This window comes from Bufo gargarizans, chromosome 3 (assembly GCF_014858855.1).
Source record: "Bufo gargarizans isolate SCDJY-AF-19 chromosome 3, ASM1485885v1, whole genome shotgun sequence".
Lineage (NCBI taxonomy): Eukaryota > Metazoa > Chordata > Amphibia > Anura > Bufonidae > Bufo > Bufo gargarizans.
This window is the reverse complement of record NC_058082.1, coordinates 44,085,860-44,103,739: the sequence shown is the minus strand read 5'-3', so window position 1 is coordinate 44,103,739 and position 17,880 is coordinate 44,085,860. Positions and strand designations below refer to the sequence as shown.

General features: G+C 44.5%; 1 protein-coding gene across 1 annotated transcript in view; it reads right to left on the bottom strand.

The window, feature by feature from the left end:
• FCHSD2 (FCH and double SH3 domains 2) overlaps positions 1–17,880 on the bottom strand; it is a 54,283-nt gene that overhangs the window by 34,711 nt on the left and 1,692 nt on the right. Inside the window, exons 2-4 of the mRNA XM_044285415.1 lie at positions 17,348–17,424; positions 13,379–13,523; positions 5,998–6,131 (exon numbers count right to left, since the gene is read on the bottom strand). Of these exons, the coding sequence (XP_044141350.1) occupies positions 5,998–6,131; positions 13,379–13,523; positions 17,348–17,424 (356 nt within the window). The remainder of the gene's footprint in view (positions 1–5,997; positions 6,132–13,378; positions 13,524–17,347; positions 17,425–17,880) is intronic.

Sequence of the window (17,880 nt, the reverse complement as noted above, 5' to 3'; positions counted from 1 at the left end):
CAGACGCTTCTAATCCGTGGAACGTGCGTGACGTCAACACATTACACGTGCGTGACGTCAACACATTACACGGAGCGCAGCCATTCACACAAAACCAGTCCATGCACTGCAGCACTTGACAATCCTGAGCTTCCTGGTCCATGAGCTGAATTCCACAACTACAGTGAAGACTGACACAAGGAGAACAGTAGAAGATGGGGGGGATGTAATATGATGCATATTTCTAGACTGTTCAGAGCTTGTGGAAAGCTGGGTGACAGCCCATTGTTTCTATCTACACAGGGCAACCTCAAGCCAGGTGCTCTAAAATTACAACTCCCAGAATCCTTCCGGGATGAGCAAGTGTACAGGCTGGGAGTAGTAGTTTCACAACATCCGGAGTGCCATAGGTTGCTGACCCCTATATTAACACTGTCATTGCCAAAGGAAGCCATACAAACTTATGCCTCTACATGATTTCACGTGCTGGAAAAAAATAAATAAAAACAAAAAAAATTTGAAACAAAATGAAAAAATAAAAATTTAAATAAATAATAATCAATAATTGCAGTGATGGCGGATTAAAAAAAAGAAGCAAATTTTTTATTTTATTTTACGGGATTAACCACCTCCGGACCGCCTAACGCAGATTCGCGTTCCGGGGGCGGCAGCTCTGCGCAGAGTCACGCATATACGCGTCATCTCGCGAGAGCCGTGATTTCCTGTGAACGCGCGCACACAGGCGCGCGCGCGTTCACAGGATCGGAAGGTAAGCGAGTGGATCTCCAGCCTGCCAGCGGCAATCGCTCGCTGGCAGGCTGGAGATGTGATTTTTTTTAACCCCTAACAGGTATATTAGACGCTGTTTTGATAACAGCGTCTAATATACCTGCTACCTGGTCCTCTGGTGGTCCCTTTTGTTTGGATCGACCACCAGAGGACTCAGGTAGCTCAGTACAGTCGCACCAAACACCACTACACTACACTACACCCCCCCCCTGTCACTTATTAACCACTTATGAACCCCTGATCACCCATGATCACCCCATATAGACTCCCTGATCACCCCCCTGTCATTGATCACACCCCTGTAAGGCTCCATTCAGACGTCAGTATGATTTTTACGGATCCACGGATACATGGATCGGATCCGCAAAACACATACGGACGTCTGAATGGAGCCTTACAGGGGGGTGATCACCCATATAGATTCCCTGATCACCCCCCTGTCATTGATCACCCCCCTGTAAGGCTCCATTCAGACGTCCGTATGATTTTTACAGATCCACGGATACATGGATCGGATCCGCAAAACACATACGGACGTCTGAATGGAGCCTTACAGGGGGGTGATCAATGACAGGGGGGTGATCAGGGAGTCTTTATGGGTGATCACCCCCCTGTCATTGATCACCCCCCCCCCCCCCCCCGTAAGGCTCCATTCAGACATTTTTTTGGCCCAAGTTAGCGGAAATTTTTTATTTTAATTTTTTTTCTTACAAAGTCTCATATTCCACTAACTTGTGTCAAAAAATAAAATCTCACATGAACTCACCATACCCCTCACGGAATCCAAATGCGTAACATTTTTTAGACATTTATATTCCAGACTTCTCACGCTTTAGGGCTCCTAAAATGCCAGGGCAGTATAAATACCCCACAAGTGACCCCATTTTGGAAAGAAGACACCCCAAGGTATTCCATGAGGGGCACGGCGAGTTCCTAGAATTTTTAATTTTTTGTCACAAGTTAGCGGAAAATGATGATTTTTATTTTTTTTTCTTACAAAGTCTCATATTCCACTAACTTGTGACAAAAAATTAAAAATTCTAGGAACTCGCCATGCCCCTCACGGAATACCCTGGGGTGTCTTCTTTCCAAAATGGGTTCACTTGTGGGGTAGTTATACTGCCCTGGAATTTTAGGGGCCCATATGTGTGAGAAGTAGTTTGCAATCAAAATCTGTAAAAAATGACCGGTGAAATCCGAAAGGTGCTCTTTGGAATGTGTGCCCCTTTGCCCACCTAGGCTGCAAAAAAGTGTCACACATCTGGTATCGCCATACTCGGGAGAAGTTGGGGAATGTGTTTTGGGGTGTCATTTTACATATACCCATGCTGGGTGAGAGAAATATCTTGGCAAAAGACAACATTTCCCATTTTTTTATACAAAGTTGGCATTTGACCAAGATATTTCTCTCACCCAGCATGGGTATATGTAAAATGACACCCCAAAACACATTCCCCAACTTCTCCTGAGTACGGCGATACCAGATGTGTGACACTTTTTTGCAGCCTAGGTGGGCAAAGGGGCACATATTCCAAAGTGCACCTTTTGGATTTCACTGGTCATTTTTTACAGATTTTGATTGCAAACTACTTCTCACACATATGGGCCCCTAAAATGCCAGGGCAGTATAACTACCCCACAAGTGACCCCATTTTGGAAAGAAGACACCTCAGGGTATTCCGTGAGGGGCATGGAGAGTTCCTAGAATTTTTTGTTTTTTGTCACAAGTTAGTGGAATATGAGACTTTGTAAGAAAAAAATAAAATAAAAAATAAATCATCATTTTCCGCTAACTTGTGACAAAAAATAAAAAGTTCTATGAACTCACTATGCCCATCAGTGAATACCTTAGGGTGTCTACTTTCCGAAATGGGGTCATTTGTGGGGTGTTTCTACTGTCTGGGCATTGTAGAACCTCAGGAAACATGACAGGTGCTCAGAAAGTCAGAGCTGCTTCAAAAAGCGGAAATTCACATTTTTGTACCATAGTTTGTAAACGCTATAACTTTTACCCAAACCATTTTTTTTTACCCAAACATTTTTTTTTTATCAAAGACATGTAGAACAATAAATTTAGCGAAAAATCCATATATGGATGTCGGTTTTTTTGCTAAATATTACAACTGAAAGTGAAAAATGTCATTTTTTTGCAAAAAAATCGTTAAATTTCGATTAATAAACAAAAAAAGTAAAAATGTCAGCAGCAATGAAATACCACCAAATGAAAGCTCTATTAGTGAGAAGAAAAGGAGGTAAAATTCATTTGGGTGGTAAGTTGCATGACCGAGCGATAAACGGTGAAAGTAGTGTAGTGCCGAAGTGTAAAAAGTGGCCTGGTCATTAAGGGGGTTTCAGCTAGCGGGGCTGAAGTGGTTAACGAAGGTAACTTGGCTCAGGAATTGTTAACACTGATGCATCGTGGGACAGAAGCTGTGACAGAGCGACGAGTGACAAACTCGTTAAACAAGATCGTGTCCAACGCCACCGTTACCGCGGCAACAGGGAAACACAATGTTCCTTTAAAAATAGACTTTAGACAGTAAAAAGACGGGTGAGGAAACCAATCCGCACTTTTAGGCCTCATGCACACGACCGTATGTTTTTTGCAGTCATCCGACCGTGGATCAGAAAAATATGGATACAGGCCTTGTACGCGACGCATTTTTCACGGGCTCAATAGCAGAAATACTGACTCTTGTCCGTTAGACAATAATAAGAGATGTTCTACAATTTGAGGCACAGACACACGGATGCGGTCAACACACAGGTGACATCCGGGTACTGTCCGCATATAAATAAATGGGTCTAGAATACAATCCTGGAAAAAATGTGGATCGGTCCCAGAGAAAAAAATACGGTCATGTGAATGAGGCCTTATAAAGATATTTTATATGACACGTTCAAATAAAGACTATGGGGGACATTTATACAGTGGCACCAAATGTTGTGGCTTTTTGGGACGTTAAAGCACAGTTCGCCACTTTTCAGAGTGGTCGTCGGCGGTGTGTGTGTGTGGGGGGGGGGCGCAGCTACCCATGTACATTTACTATAATCTACAATAGAAACGTGGCATAGATTATACCGTTAATCTACACCCGCTTACTTACTAGTGCAGATCAGACATTTAAAGGCCTATGCCTCAATAACTGTGTCTCATCAGATGTGAGCTGAGATTAAGACCAGAATCTAAAATACCAGTCTTGATTATAGTTACCCTTATGGTTTGTCTGCACACATGATACCTGCCATTATATCACAGCCTACAAAACAGGGCACCAATACTGTTATTATAATGTCCCCATATGGAAAAAGAATAATACTGCTTCTATGTACAAGAATATAACTACTATAATACTGCTCCTATGTACAAGAATATAACTACTATAATACTGCTCCTATGTACAAGAATATAACTACTATAATACTGCTCCTATGTACAAGAATATAACTACTATACTACTGCCTACTATGTGCAAGAATATAACTACTATAATACTGCTCCTATGTACAAGAATATAACTACTATAATACTGCCTCCTATGTACAAGAATATAACTACTATAATACTGCCTCCTATGTACAAGAATATAACTACTATAATACTGCTTCTATGTACAAGAATATAACTACTATAATACTGCCTCCTATGTACAAGAATATAACTACTATAATACTGCTCCTATGTACAAGAATATAACTACTATAATACTGCCTCCTATGTACAAGAATATAACTACTATAATACTGCTCCTATGTACAAGAATATAACTACTATAACACTGCCTCCTATGTACAAGAATATAACTACTATAATACAGCTCCTATGTACAAGAATATAACTACTATGATACTGCTCCTATGTACAAGAATATAACTACTATAATACTGCCTCCTATGTACAAGAATATAACTACTATAATACTGCTTCTATGTACAAGAATATAACTACTATAATACTGCCTCCTATGTACAAGAATATAACTACTATAATACTGCTCCTATGTACAAGAATATAACTACTATAATACTGCTCCTATGTACAGGAATATAACTACTATAATACTGCTCCTATGTACAAGAATATAACTACTATAATACTGCTCCTATGTACAAGAATATAACTACTATAATACTGCTCCTATGTACAAGAATATAACTACTATAATACAGCTCCTATGTACAAGAATATAACTACTATGATACTGCTCCTATGTACAAGAATATAACTACTATAATACTGCCTCCTATGTACAAGAATATAACTACTATAATACTGTCTCCTATGTACAAGAATATAACTACTATAATACTGCCTCCTATGTACAAGAATATAAATACTATAATACTGCTCCTATGTACAAGAATATAAATACTATAATACTGCTCCTATGTACAAGAATATAACTACTATAATACTGCTCCTATGTAAAATATAACTACTATAATACTGCTCCTATGTACAAGAATATAACTACTATAATACTGCTCCTATGTACAAGAATATAACTACTATAATACTGCTCCTATGTACAAGAATATAACTACTATAATACTGCTCCTATGTACAACAATATAACTTCTATAATACTGCCTCCTATGTACAAGAATATAACTACTATAATACTGCTCCTATGTACAAGAATATAACTACTATAATACTGCTATGTACAAGAATATAACTACTATAATACTGCCTCCTATGTACAAGAATATAACTACTATAATACTGCCTCCTATGTACAAGAATATAACTACTATAATACTGCTCCTATGTACAAGAATATAACTACTATAATACTGCCTCCTATGTACAGGAATATAACTACTATAATACTGCCTCCTATGTACATGAATATAACTACTATAATACTGCCTCCTATGTACATGAATATAACTACTATAATACGAGATTCCTACAGCAGGTGTTTTTCATTTGCCTACTGCCCGAGTTCCGGATTGTACTACAGGATATCGCCTCTAGGTGGCAGTGCAGACAGGACATCTATGTGCACACTTTCCTGGCTGCTCCCCTTCTAGCAGTGACTAATGTTGATGGGGAGACTCCCTTTATTACGGCCGCCCCCGCTCCCAGGTATAAGGGCACACTCCTCTTCTTGGCTTGGTCACAGCTGCTCCTTCCGCCGCTCAGAAGCAGCCAAGTGCTGCTCTCAATGACTGATTGTGCTGTGGCGGCATCTCCAGCTCTGACACTGGGCACCGGGGACTCACTTGGCATCGATGTCGGCTTTTTCTCGCATTCCGTGGGCCATCTGCTCGGCCTCATAGTACTTCTTCTTGGCCTTGGCTAAATCCTTCACTGTCTCCTGCAGTTCCGACTGGATCTTGGTCAGCTGGTCCACGCACTGCAAGACAAAACCCCCAGCGAGTATTATTGTAGCATCTGACCAGGTGGAGGACAACTCCCATTATCCGCATCCCAAAACATCATACTCTGAAATCTTTTGTTGTTCCCATCCTCAGAGAGCAGCAGCCGTCTCCATAGACATTTAACATATGGTGGTCACCCAGCTTTCCTTGGATCCTGAATGGAAAACCAGGGAAATATTCAGCGGCAGACTGTTATCTAACTAGGACGGTTTGTAAATCAGGATCCTGGGAAAGCTGGGTGGTCGTATCTGTGAGAGCTGTAATGGCGGGGAGACTGCTACTCAGAACGGAGGATACGTCCACCCACAACCAGTACAGGATAAGTAATGTATGTACACAATGACTGCACCAGCAGAATAGTGAGTGCAGCTCTGGAGTATAATACAGGATGTAACTCAGGATCAGTACAGGATAAGTAATGTATGTACACAGTGACTGCACCAGCAGAATAGTGAGTGCAGCTCTGGAGTATAATACAGGATGTAACTCAGGATCAGTACAGGATAAGTAATGTAATGTATGTACACAGTGACTGCACCAGCAGAATAGTGAGTGCAGCTCTGGAGTATAATACAGGATGTAACTCAGGATCAGTACAGGATAAGTTATGTATGTACACAGTGACTGCACCAGCAGAATAGTGAGTGCAGCTCTGGAGTATAATACAGGATGTAACTCAGGATCAGTACAGGATAAGTAATGTAATGTATGTACACAGTGACTGCACCAGCAGAATAGTGAGTGCAGCTCTGGAGTATAATACAGGATGTAACTGAGGATCAGTACAGGATAAGTAATGTAATGTATGTACACAGTGACTGCACCAGCAGAATAGTGAGTGCAGCTCTGGAGTATAATACAGGATGTAACTCAGGATCAGTACAGGATAAGTAATGTAATGTATGTACACAGTGACTGCACCAGCAGACTAGTGAGTGCAGCTCTGGAGTATAATACAGGATAAATAATTTATTTATTCATAGCTAGAACTGACTGGGCCCCGCTACAAATTTTTTACGCCCCAACTTACGTAAAATAAATCCTTAAAAAAAACAAAAACAACTGTTAGGGCATTCTTTGATGTGAGGAAGGAGCAAGGGCACATACCTGCCGAATATGAATGAAAGAAGCAGTGGCATGCCTAAGGTGGTTGGCACCCGGTGTGGGTCTTTTCTCTGGCCCCCCCCCATACTTTAAAACGCTCTTCCCCTCACAGTTATGCCCTCTCTGTGCCCCCTTCACAGTAGTAATGCCCTCTCTGTGCCACCTTCACAGTAGTAACGCCCTCTCTGTGCCACCTTCACAGTAGTAATGCCCTCTCTGTTCCCCCTTCACAGTAGTAATGCCCTCTCTGTTCCCCCTTCACAGTAGTAATGCCCTCTCTGTTCCCCCTTCACAGTAGTAATGCCCTCTCTGTTCCCCCTTCACAGTAGTAATGCCCTCTCTGTGCCCCCTTCACAGTAGTAATGCCCTCTCTGTGCCCCCTTCACAGTAGTAATGCCCTCTCTGTGCCCCCTTCACAGTAGTAATGCCCTCTCTGTGCCACCTTCACAGTAGTAATGCCCTCTCTGTGCCCCCTTCATTGTATCCAGCACCCCCCTGATAGCTGGCACCATCCCCCCTTCCCTCTCCCGGCTGTGTTGCACCTAGCCTTTCTGCTGCTGGAGGTGAAAATTGAAATCGTGCCCCCCTCCATCCTCAGGATAGGTCATCAATATGTGATCGGCTGATCAGCTGTTTGAAGAGAAGGCCTCGCTCCATGCCGCTTCCTCTTCATTACTCTGCCCGTCGTCTCAGAGGCGTTAAGTCAATGTTCAAGTGCATAGGATAGCCATAATTGTAATTACACTGCTGACCACTGAAAATGCTGCGGAGAGCAGGTAAATAGAGGAGAAAAGGCAGCGTTCGTACGTTACCTTCTTCTCAAACAGCTGATTGGCCGGGAGTTGAACCCCCCGCAGATTGCAGATCTGATATTGATGACCTATCCTGAAGATGGGCCATCAATAGTTAAAAGTAGACAACCCCTTTAAGTATGATGCACAGGCTGCCAAAGGAGGCAAAAAAACAAATGACAGGCCTGTGCATCCTCCGGCAGCACCGGGGGAATCAGGGCCATTTCTTAAAACATCGTTCTTCATAAATGTCGCTCTGTTCTTTATGTGCAACCAAACGACTGAACCGATCTTCCCCGAATTTGGCACACAGGTACATCAGGTGTCCGGGAAGGTTTTAGACCGGGTTTCAGCTCTCTAGGACGTACCGTTCATGAGAAATTCCCCAAAAAATGACCTGCATTAGCCAATACAAGCCTGCAAGTCTTTCTCTTAATATCCCAACTGCCATACACACGGTCACATGACCCTTATCAGCCAATAGAAGCTCGCAGGCCCTTAGTCTCCACATACACACAGTTTTACTCCAGGTTTCCATAACAACCCAGCCATTTTTCTTCACTGCTGTAGGTCAGCTTTAGGCTAGGGCTACACGATGACAATAAGTCTCACGACACATAGGGCACAACTACACTGCGGCATTGATGTTGCACAAATGTCGCGCTACAATTTTTATAATGATAGTCTACGGTGTTGCACTGCAACATGCGACAGTCACGGAAAAATCCATCTTGCAACACCGCTATCATTATAAAAATTGATGTGCAACATTGGTGCGCTGTGGGGGTCACTATTAAGGGGGCAGGGGCCACTATTAAAGGGGCAGCTGCTGTGGAGGTCACTGTTAAGGGGGAAGGGTACTGTGAGGTCACTGTTAAGGGGGTAGGGAACAGGAGGTCAAATAAGGGGACAGTGCCCTATGGAGGTCACTGTTAAGGGGGTGGGCCCCGGAGGAGGTCAATGTCAAGGGAGTGGGGTGCTGTGAAACTCACTGTTAAAGGGGCGGGCAGCTGTGAAGGTCAAAGTTAAGGGGATGGGCTGCTGTGGAGATCCCATTTTAAGGAGGCGGAGGGCAGTTTTAAGGGATGAGGGGCTGTGGAGTTTACTGTAAAGGGGGCGGGGTGCTCTAGCGGTCACTGTTATGGGGAATACTATTGATATCTTTTAACGACACACAGAAACATTAAATGAAATAGATGAAGCCGGGTGCTTCTGCCAGTCTCATATATACAGTACAGACCAAAAGTTTGGACGCACCTTCTCATTCAAAGAGTTTTCTTTATTTTCATGACTATGAAAATTGTAGATTCACACTGAAGGCATCAAAACTATGAATTAACACATGTGGAATTATATACATAACAAAAAAGTGTGAAACAACTGAAAATATGTCATATTCTAGGTTCTTCAAAGTAGCCACCTTTTGCTTTGATTACTGCTTTGCACACTCTTGGCATTCTCTTGATGAGCTTCAAGAAGTAGTCACCTGAAATGGTCTTCACTCCACAGGTGTGCCCTGTCAGGTTTAATAAGTGGGATTTCTTGCCTTATAAATGGGGTTGGGACCATCAGTTGCGTTGTGGAGAAGTCAGGTGGATACACAGCTGATAGTCCTACTGAATAGACTGTTAGAATTTGTATTATGGCAAGAAAAAAGCAGCTAAGTAAAGAAAAACGAGTGGCCATCAGAACTTTAAGAAATGAAGGTCAGTCAGTCAGAAACATTGGGAAAACTTTGAAAGTGTCCCCAAGTGCAGTCACAAAAACCATCAAGCGCTACAAAGAAACTGGCTCACATGCGGACCGCCCCAGGAAAGGAAGACCAAGAGTCACCTCTGCTGCGGAGGATAAGTTCATCCGAGTCACCAGCCTCAGAAATCGCAGGTTAACAGCAGCTCAGATTAGAGACCAGGTCAATGCCACACAGAGTTCTAGCAGCAGACACATCTCTAGAACAACTGTTAGGAGGAGACTGTGTGAATCAGGCCTTCATGGTAGAATATCTGCTAGGAAACCACTGCTAAGGACAGGCAACAAGCAGAAGAGACTTGTTTGGGCTAAAGAACACAAGGAATGGACATTAGACCAGTGGAAATCTGTGCTTTGGTCTGATGAGTCCAAATTTGAGATCTTTGGTTCCAACCACCGTGTCTTTGTGCGACACAGAAAAGGTGAACGGATGGACTCTACATGCCTGGTTCCCACCGTGAAGCATGGAGGAGGAGGTGTGATGGTGTGGGGGTGCTTTGCTGGTGACACTGTCGGGGATTTATTCAAAATTGAAGGCATACTGAACCAGCATGGCTACCACAGCATCTTGCAGCGGCATGCTATTCCATCCGGTTTGCGTTTAGTTGGACCATCATTTATTTTTCAACAGGACAATGACCCCAAACACACCTCCAGGCTGTGTAAGGGCTATTTGACCATGAAGGAGAGTGATGGGGTGCTGCGCCAGATGACCTGGCCTCCACAGTCACCGGACCTGAACCCAATCGAGATGGTTTGGGGTGAGCTGGACCGCAGAGTGAAGGCAAAAGGGCCAACAAGTGCTAAGCATCTCTGGGAACTCCTTCAAGACTGTTGGAAGACTATTTCAGGCGACTTACCTCTTGAAGCTCATCAAGAGAATGCCAAGAGTGTGCAAAGCAGTAATCAAAGCAAAGGGTGGCTACTTTGAAGAACCTAGAATATGACATATTTTCAGTTGTTTCACACTTTTTTGTTATGTATATAATTCCACATGTGTTAATTCATAGTTTTGATGCCTTCAGTGTGAATCTACAATTTTCATAGTCATGAAAATAAAGAAAACTCTTTGAATGAGAAGGTGTGTCCAAACTTTTGGTCTGTACTGTATATAAAAATTAGTTTCTGTCTGTTCTTTATGCGGGACCAAACAATTGGACCGATCTTCACCAAATTTGGCACACAGGTACATCAGGTGTCCGGGAAGGTTTTAGACCAGGTCTCAGCTCTCTAGGACGTACCGTTCCTGAGACATTCCTAAAAAATGAAGCCAATAGAAGCCTGCAAGTCTCATATCCCAACTGCCATACACACGGTCACATGACCCTTATCAGCCTTGCAGGCCCTTAGTCTCCACATGCACGCAGTTTTACTCCAGGTTTCCATAACAACCCAGCCATTTTTCTTCACTGCTGTAGGTCAGCTTTAGGCTAGGGCTACACGACGACAATAAGTCGTAGGGCACAACTATGCTGCTACATGCATCCATCTTGGGTGGATTTTTTGCGACTGTCTTGTCGCAGTATGTCGCAGCATGTCGCAGTGCGACACCATAGCCTATCATTATAAGGCTTTGTTCACATCACAGTTCAGCCGTTCCGTTTAGGAGCAGGAGAACGGAAAGAACGGAGAAGGCACAGAACTGAGCACAACGGAGCCCATAGGACCCCATAGACTATAATGGGGTCCGTTATGTTTCCGCTCAGAAGATGATTTTGGAGCGGAGACAAAAGTTGTGCATGCAGGACTTTTGTATCCACTTAAAAAAACATTAACGCACTGAACTGACAGGCATGGGCCTAGGGTTGCCACCAGGCCGATATCTCACTGGCCAAGCCGGTAATTTAGTTCCTCTGCCGAGGCCGGTAATAATTATTATTATATATTTTTTTACCAGCAATATTAATTGCCGGTATTTTCCTATAAGGACTGGTACTAATGAGCGCGTCTATTGTGGAGCGCTCGTTAGTACAGCCTTTACACCCACTTGTGTTAAGGAAAAAAAAACATTTTAAAAAAGTACTCCCCTCCTCCATTTGATGGTGGCGCTGTGAACGCCCACTGCTGACTGGATGTGCAGGACGTCTTCACGCTGGAGCGCAGGTTCTGTCCGGAGCTTACAGTCAGCAAGGAGCTTTCACTGCTGCGCGTGCAACTGGAGGAGGGGAGTTTTTTTTTTTTTGTACAAGCAGACAAGGGGGCATTATTAATTTTGGGGGGCTCTAATGGGGGCATTCATTTTACTGGGGGGCTCTAATGGGGGCATTAATATTACTGGGGGGCACTAGTGGAGGCATTAATTTTGGGGGGGCTCTAATGGGGGCATTAATTTTACTGGGGGGCACTAGTGGAGGCATTATCAATACTGGGGGGCACTAGTGGAGGCATTATCAATACTGGGGGGCACTAGTGGAGGCATTATCAATACTGGGGGGCACTAGTGGAGGCATTATCAATACTGGGGGGCACTAGTGGAGGCATTATCAATACTGGGGGGCACTAGTGGAGGCATTATCAATACTGGGGGGCACTAGTGGAGGCATTATCAATACTGGGGGGCACTAGTGGAGGCATTATCAATACTGGGGGGCTCCAGTGGAGGCATTATCAATACTGGGGGGCACTAGTGGAGGCATTATCAATACTGGGGGGCTCCAGTGAAGGCATTATCAATACTGGGGGGCCCTAATGGAGGCATTATTAATACTGGGGGGCCCTAATGGAGGCATTATTAATACTGGGGGGCCCTAATGGAGGCATTATTAATACTGGGGGGCCCTAATGGAGGCATTATTAATACTGGGGGGCCCTAATGGAGGCATTATTAATACTGGGGGGCACCAATGGAAGCATTATTAATACTGGGGGCACTAATGGAGAAATTATTACTGGGGGGCTCTAATGGGGGCATCATTAATACTGAGAGTCGCATTATGACATAGGGTATTAACACCCCATGTTAAGCCACGCCCCCACAACCACACACCCCTTTGGGGTGTGACTTAACTTGGTCGGTATTTTTTGTTGGGAAAGGTGGCAACCCTACATGGGCCCCCAATGTGACTGTATCTGGAGGGGGCCCGGCCTTGCCTGAATAGAAAAGACACTGCTCCCAGGCCCTGGCGCAGTCGCTTCCCCTGCAGTTATGTCACTGATCTGTTCGCAGCTACCACTCTTTCTACAGGGGTGGGGGGTGCAGAGGTAGCAGTCGCTACCGGGCCCAGGAGCCTGAGGGGCCCAAAGACCCTTGTGCTGGATAAGAAGACACCAGTATTATAGAAAGTGCCTGCTGGTCAAGTTACACCTCTGCCTGGAGGGAAGGGTTAAGGTCAAGAATCTGGCATGGGGGGGGGGGGGCGCCACTTCAATTTTGGCCTCAGGCAGCACGAAGGCAATGTGCTTCCCTGCCTCCGGCCACAAAGCTCTGAGGGGCCCAAGCAGAACTCTTGCACCGGGGCCCATGAGCCCTTAGCTACGCCCCTGACTTTGTATGCACATTTATTCTATCAGTAACCAGTGATACGTTGTTCAGAGGTGGAGATCCCCTTTAAGGAGTACCCGGCTCGGTGTGTAGGTACCTTTTTCAGCTGCGTCTCTTTGTACAGTTTCACCGTCCTGGCCGGCTCGGAGATCAGGTTCCTATAGTTTTCGCAGATGTTGATCCGGGATTGCGCCACTTGTATCGTCCCCTCTAGGAAGGATTTCCACACCATGTAGATGTTCCTGAAAGGCGAGAAAGGACAGGGATCATGGCAGGGGGAAGAAGGAACACGCAGGGCGGTATACTACACAGCCGCCTGTCTTCTCTCATCTGCTATCGCTGGAATCCGAGCGCGGAGATGCTGTTGTATTCCTCAATGGCCAAGTGATATCAAGTGCAGAGCCGTCCCCGTCCCCCATGATCACTACTGCAGGTCTGCAGTATAACGCCCCCGCACTATTATAAGCTGCTTTCATTTTGCTGTACATTAGAGGAGCACAACAAGCAGCAGACAGAACTAAAGACCTCGATTAAAGGCTGCCAGGCGTCCTGCTCACACAGCTGCTCTGTTACAGTGTATCAGTGCAGACAATCCCCTGCAACTTAAAACGCAGCAGCACAAATCTCTGGACATGGATACATTGTAACAAACCCTCAGCTGTACGTGCAACACTAGGTGAGGACGTCCTTTTTATTCTCTGGATGTAAAACAAACATTTCCATTCAAAGATAGCAAGAGGAGATCTTGAAAGTTCCGAATTATTGAAACAAATAGACTATAAAGTTGCAGAACTGTTTATTATACAACGACTTAAAGGGTCACAGAGGATTCAAAAAAACATGGCGGATATGACACTAGGGGCTGTATGGAAAGAAGCCAGTCTGGTCTGAGGAATCACATTACATGTGTATGACCCAATGCATGTGCATTATATACCTGTGCATTAGGTGCACTACAGAAAGAAGGTAGTCTGGTCTGAGGAATCACATTACATGTGTATGACCCAATGCATGTGTGTTATATACCTGTGCATTAGGTGCACTACAGAAAGAAGGTGGTCTGGTCTGAGGAATGACATTACATGCGTCTGACCCGATGCATGTGTGTTATATACCTGTGCATTAGGTGCACTATGGAAAGAAGGTGGTCTGGTCTGGGGAATCACATTACATGTGAATGACCCAATGCATGTGTGTTATATACCTGTGCATTAGGTGCACTATGGAAAGAAGGTAGTCTGGTCTGAGGAATCACATTACATGTGTATGACCCGATGCATGTGTGTTATATACCTGTGCATTAGGTGCACTATGGAAAGAAGGTGGTCTGGTCTGAGGAATCACATTACCCGTGTATGACCCAATGCATGTGTGTTATATACCTGTGCACTATGGAAAGAAGGTGGTCTGGTCTGGGGAATCACATTACCCGTGTATGACCCAATGCATGTGTGTTATATACCTGTGCATTAGGTGCACTATGGAAAGAAGGTGGTCTGGTCTGAGGAATCACATTACATGTGTATGACCCGATGCATGTGTGTTATATACCTGTGCATTAGGTGCACTATGGAAAGAAGGTGGTCTGGTCTGAGGAATCACATTACATGCGTCTGACCCGATGCATGTGTGTTATATACCTGTGCATTAGGTGCACTATGGAAAGAAGGTGGTCTGGTCTGAGGAATCACATTACATGCGTCTGACCCGATGCATGTGTCTTATATACCTGTGCATTAGGTGCACTACAGAAAGAAGGTGGTCTGGTCTGAGGAATCATATTACATGTGTATGGCCTGAAGCATGTGTGTGTTACATACCTGGGGAAGGTATGGCACTAGGTGCACTATGAAAAGAAGGTGGTCTGGTCTGAGGAATCACATTACATGTGTATGACCCGATGCATGCGTGTTATATACCTGTGCATTAGGTGCACTATGGAAAGAAGGTGGTCTGGTCTGAGGAATCACATTACATGCGTCTGACCCGATGCATGTGTCTTATATACCTGTGCATTAGGTGCACTACAGAAAGAAGGTGGTCTGGTCTGAGGAATCATATTACATGTGTATGGCCTGAAGCATGTGTGTGTTACATACCTGGGGAAGGTATGGCACTAGGTGCACTATGAAAAGAAGGTGGTCTGGTCTGAGGAATCACATTACATGTGTATGACCCGATGCATGCGTGTTATATACCTGTGCATTAGGTGCACTATGGAAAGAAGGTGGTCTGGTCTGAGGAATCACATTACATGTGTATGGCCTGAAGCATGTGTGTTACATACCTGGGGAAGGTATGGCACTAGGTGCACTATGGAAAGAAGGCCGCTTGGTCTGAGGAATCCTGTTACATTATGTGTATGGACCAATGTGTGTCATGGCAGTGGTGCCCCCTATGGGAGCGCCCTCTTTCAGCAGGATAATGCCCTGGCCACAATGCAATAACATCCCAGGAATGAGGAAGACGACAAAGAGGTCCAGATCTTGTCATGTGGAGTCTTCCATGCCGAGCAGCACAAGGGGGACCCACAGAATATTAGGCAGGTGGTCTTAATGTTTTGACAGACTGAAGCGCCATGTTACCGGCCATCAGCCGTGGGGGGGGGGGGGCAGGACACAGAAGACGCATCAGAGCCCAGGACATCTCAGGTGGTCACAGAGATGAGGGGATCACACGTCATAAAGGACGCGGAGTGTGAGAAATGCTTTTAAACTGAACAAAGCGTCTCATCATTTGTCCAGAAATGTCTCGCAAACATCCCATTGTGTCTGCGGGCAAAGTTCATGTAGGAAGCGAAACTCAGCAGTAATTACAGATAATCCGTGCCAGGCTTTTATGTACGAGACAGGAAACCGCGAGATTATGGAAACTAGAACAATACATCATAAAACGAAGCCTACAGGTGTCTGCACGGCCGCGTTCACACATACAGGGAATGTGTCAGTTATAGCGCAGGAGCAATTCTAGACACCGCGTCCAAGTCACGACATATACAGTTTCATCATGTATGATACTCTAGTTACAACCAAAGCTGCACTGACACTTAATCTGTACCAGAGTCTCTGTGTCTGCTAACTGTACATAAGATAGTGTAAGAAAGCTATGTGAATGAACGGGCGGTGATGGTGAACACTGGGAGATTTCAGCTATGAGGGTGTAGAATAGTGACTGCAACCACACAAAGTGACTCCATCAGCAGAATAGTGAGTGCAGCTCTGGGGTATAATACAGGATGTAACTCAGCATCAGTACAGGATAAGTAATGTATGTACACAGTGACTGCAGCAGCAGAATAGTGAGTGCAGCTCTGGGGTATAATACAGGATGTAACTCAGCATCAGTACAGGATAAGTAATGTATGTACACAGCGAGTCCTCCAGCAGAATAGTGAGTGCAGCTCTGGGGTATAATACAGGATGTAACTCAGGATCAGTACAGGATAAGTAATGTAATGTATGTACACAGTGACTGCACCAGCAGAATAGTGAGTGCAGCTCTGGAGTATAATACAGGATGTAACTCAGGATCAGTACAGGATAAGTAATGTAAGTACACAGTGACTGCACCAGCAGAATAGTGAGTGCAGCTCTGGAGTATAATACAGGATGTAACTCAGGATCAGTACAGGATAAGTAATGTAATGTATGAACACAGTGACTGCACCAGCAGAATAGTGAGTGCTGCTCTGGAGTATAATACAGGATGTAACTCAGGATCAGTACAGGATAAGTAATGTATGTACGCAGTGACTCCAGCAGAATAGCGAGTGCAGCTCTGGGGTATAATACAGGATGTAACTCAGGATCAGTACAGGATAAGTAATGTATGTACACAGTGACTGCACCAGCAGAATAGTGAGTGCAGCTCTGGGGTATAATACAGGATAAGTAAAGTAATGTACTAGGCGCATAATAATTGATGCTCAAAAATAGACGTGCCCTTTAATTATTAGTCTTCAGCTAGGGATGTCCTAGTAGCAGCACCGCTCCTGTGAGTAGCTTGCTGCAGAGATTATTAGGGGTCAGTTCACATCATGGCGCACAACGGGAATAACACACGTTACCTGTACTCACTCCTCTCCTCCGGCTTCACCACAGGCCACTCCTTCTTCAGGTACTGGCTCGCTAGCTTCTGAATGGTCTGTGGACACAAAAAGAGAAGGGTTTAGAGGACGGAGGTCTCTAAAAGGGGCAACAACCAAAACTAATAGGAACCATGAAAAGCTGGAGTTACAATCAGACTCAAATCCTGGGGAAGAAGCTGTGTTGGAGATCTTTACAGGGCTGCCATAGTAGAGGCATGCTGTCCATGTGAAATGTCATATACTACATCCGATACTCCAGTCACATCCAGAGCTGCATACAGATAGGTGCCAAATACCTTTTAGCCCTCAAACTTCAATTTACACTGATTAAAACTGAACACTGGCTATAAATCTGTAAAGGTTGAGCACTACGTCGCCATCCTGCCGCAGCCTTGTACGAAACACATCGCCATATAACCCTAGCCTTGTATGAAACATGTCGCCATCTAGCCCTAGATGCAAGAGCGCACAATTAAAAATAAAAAAATCTGTAAAAAACATGCACAGATAAA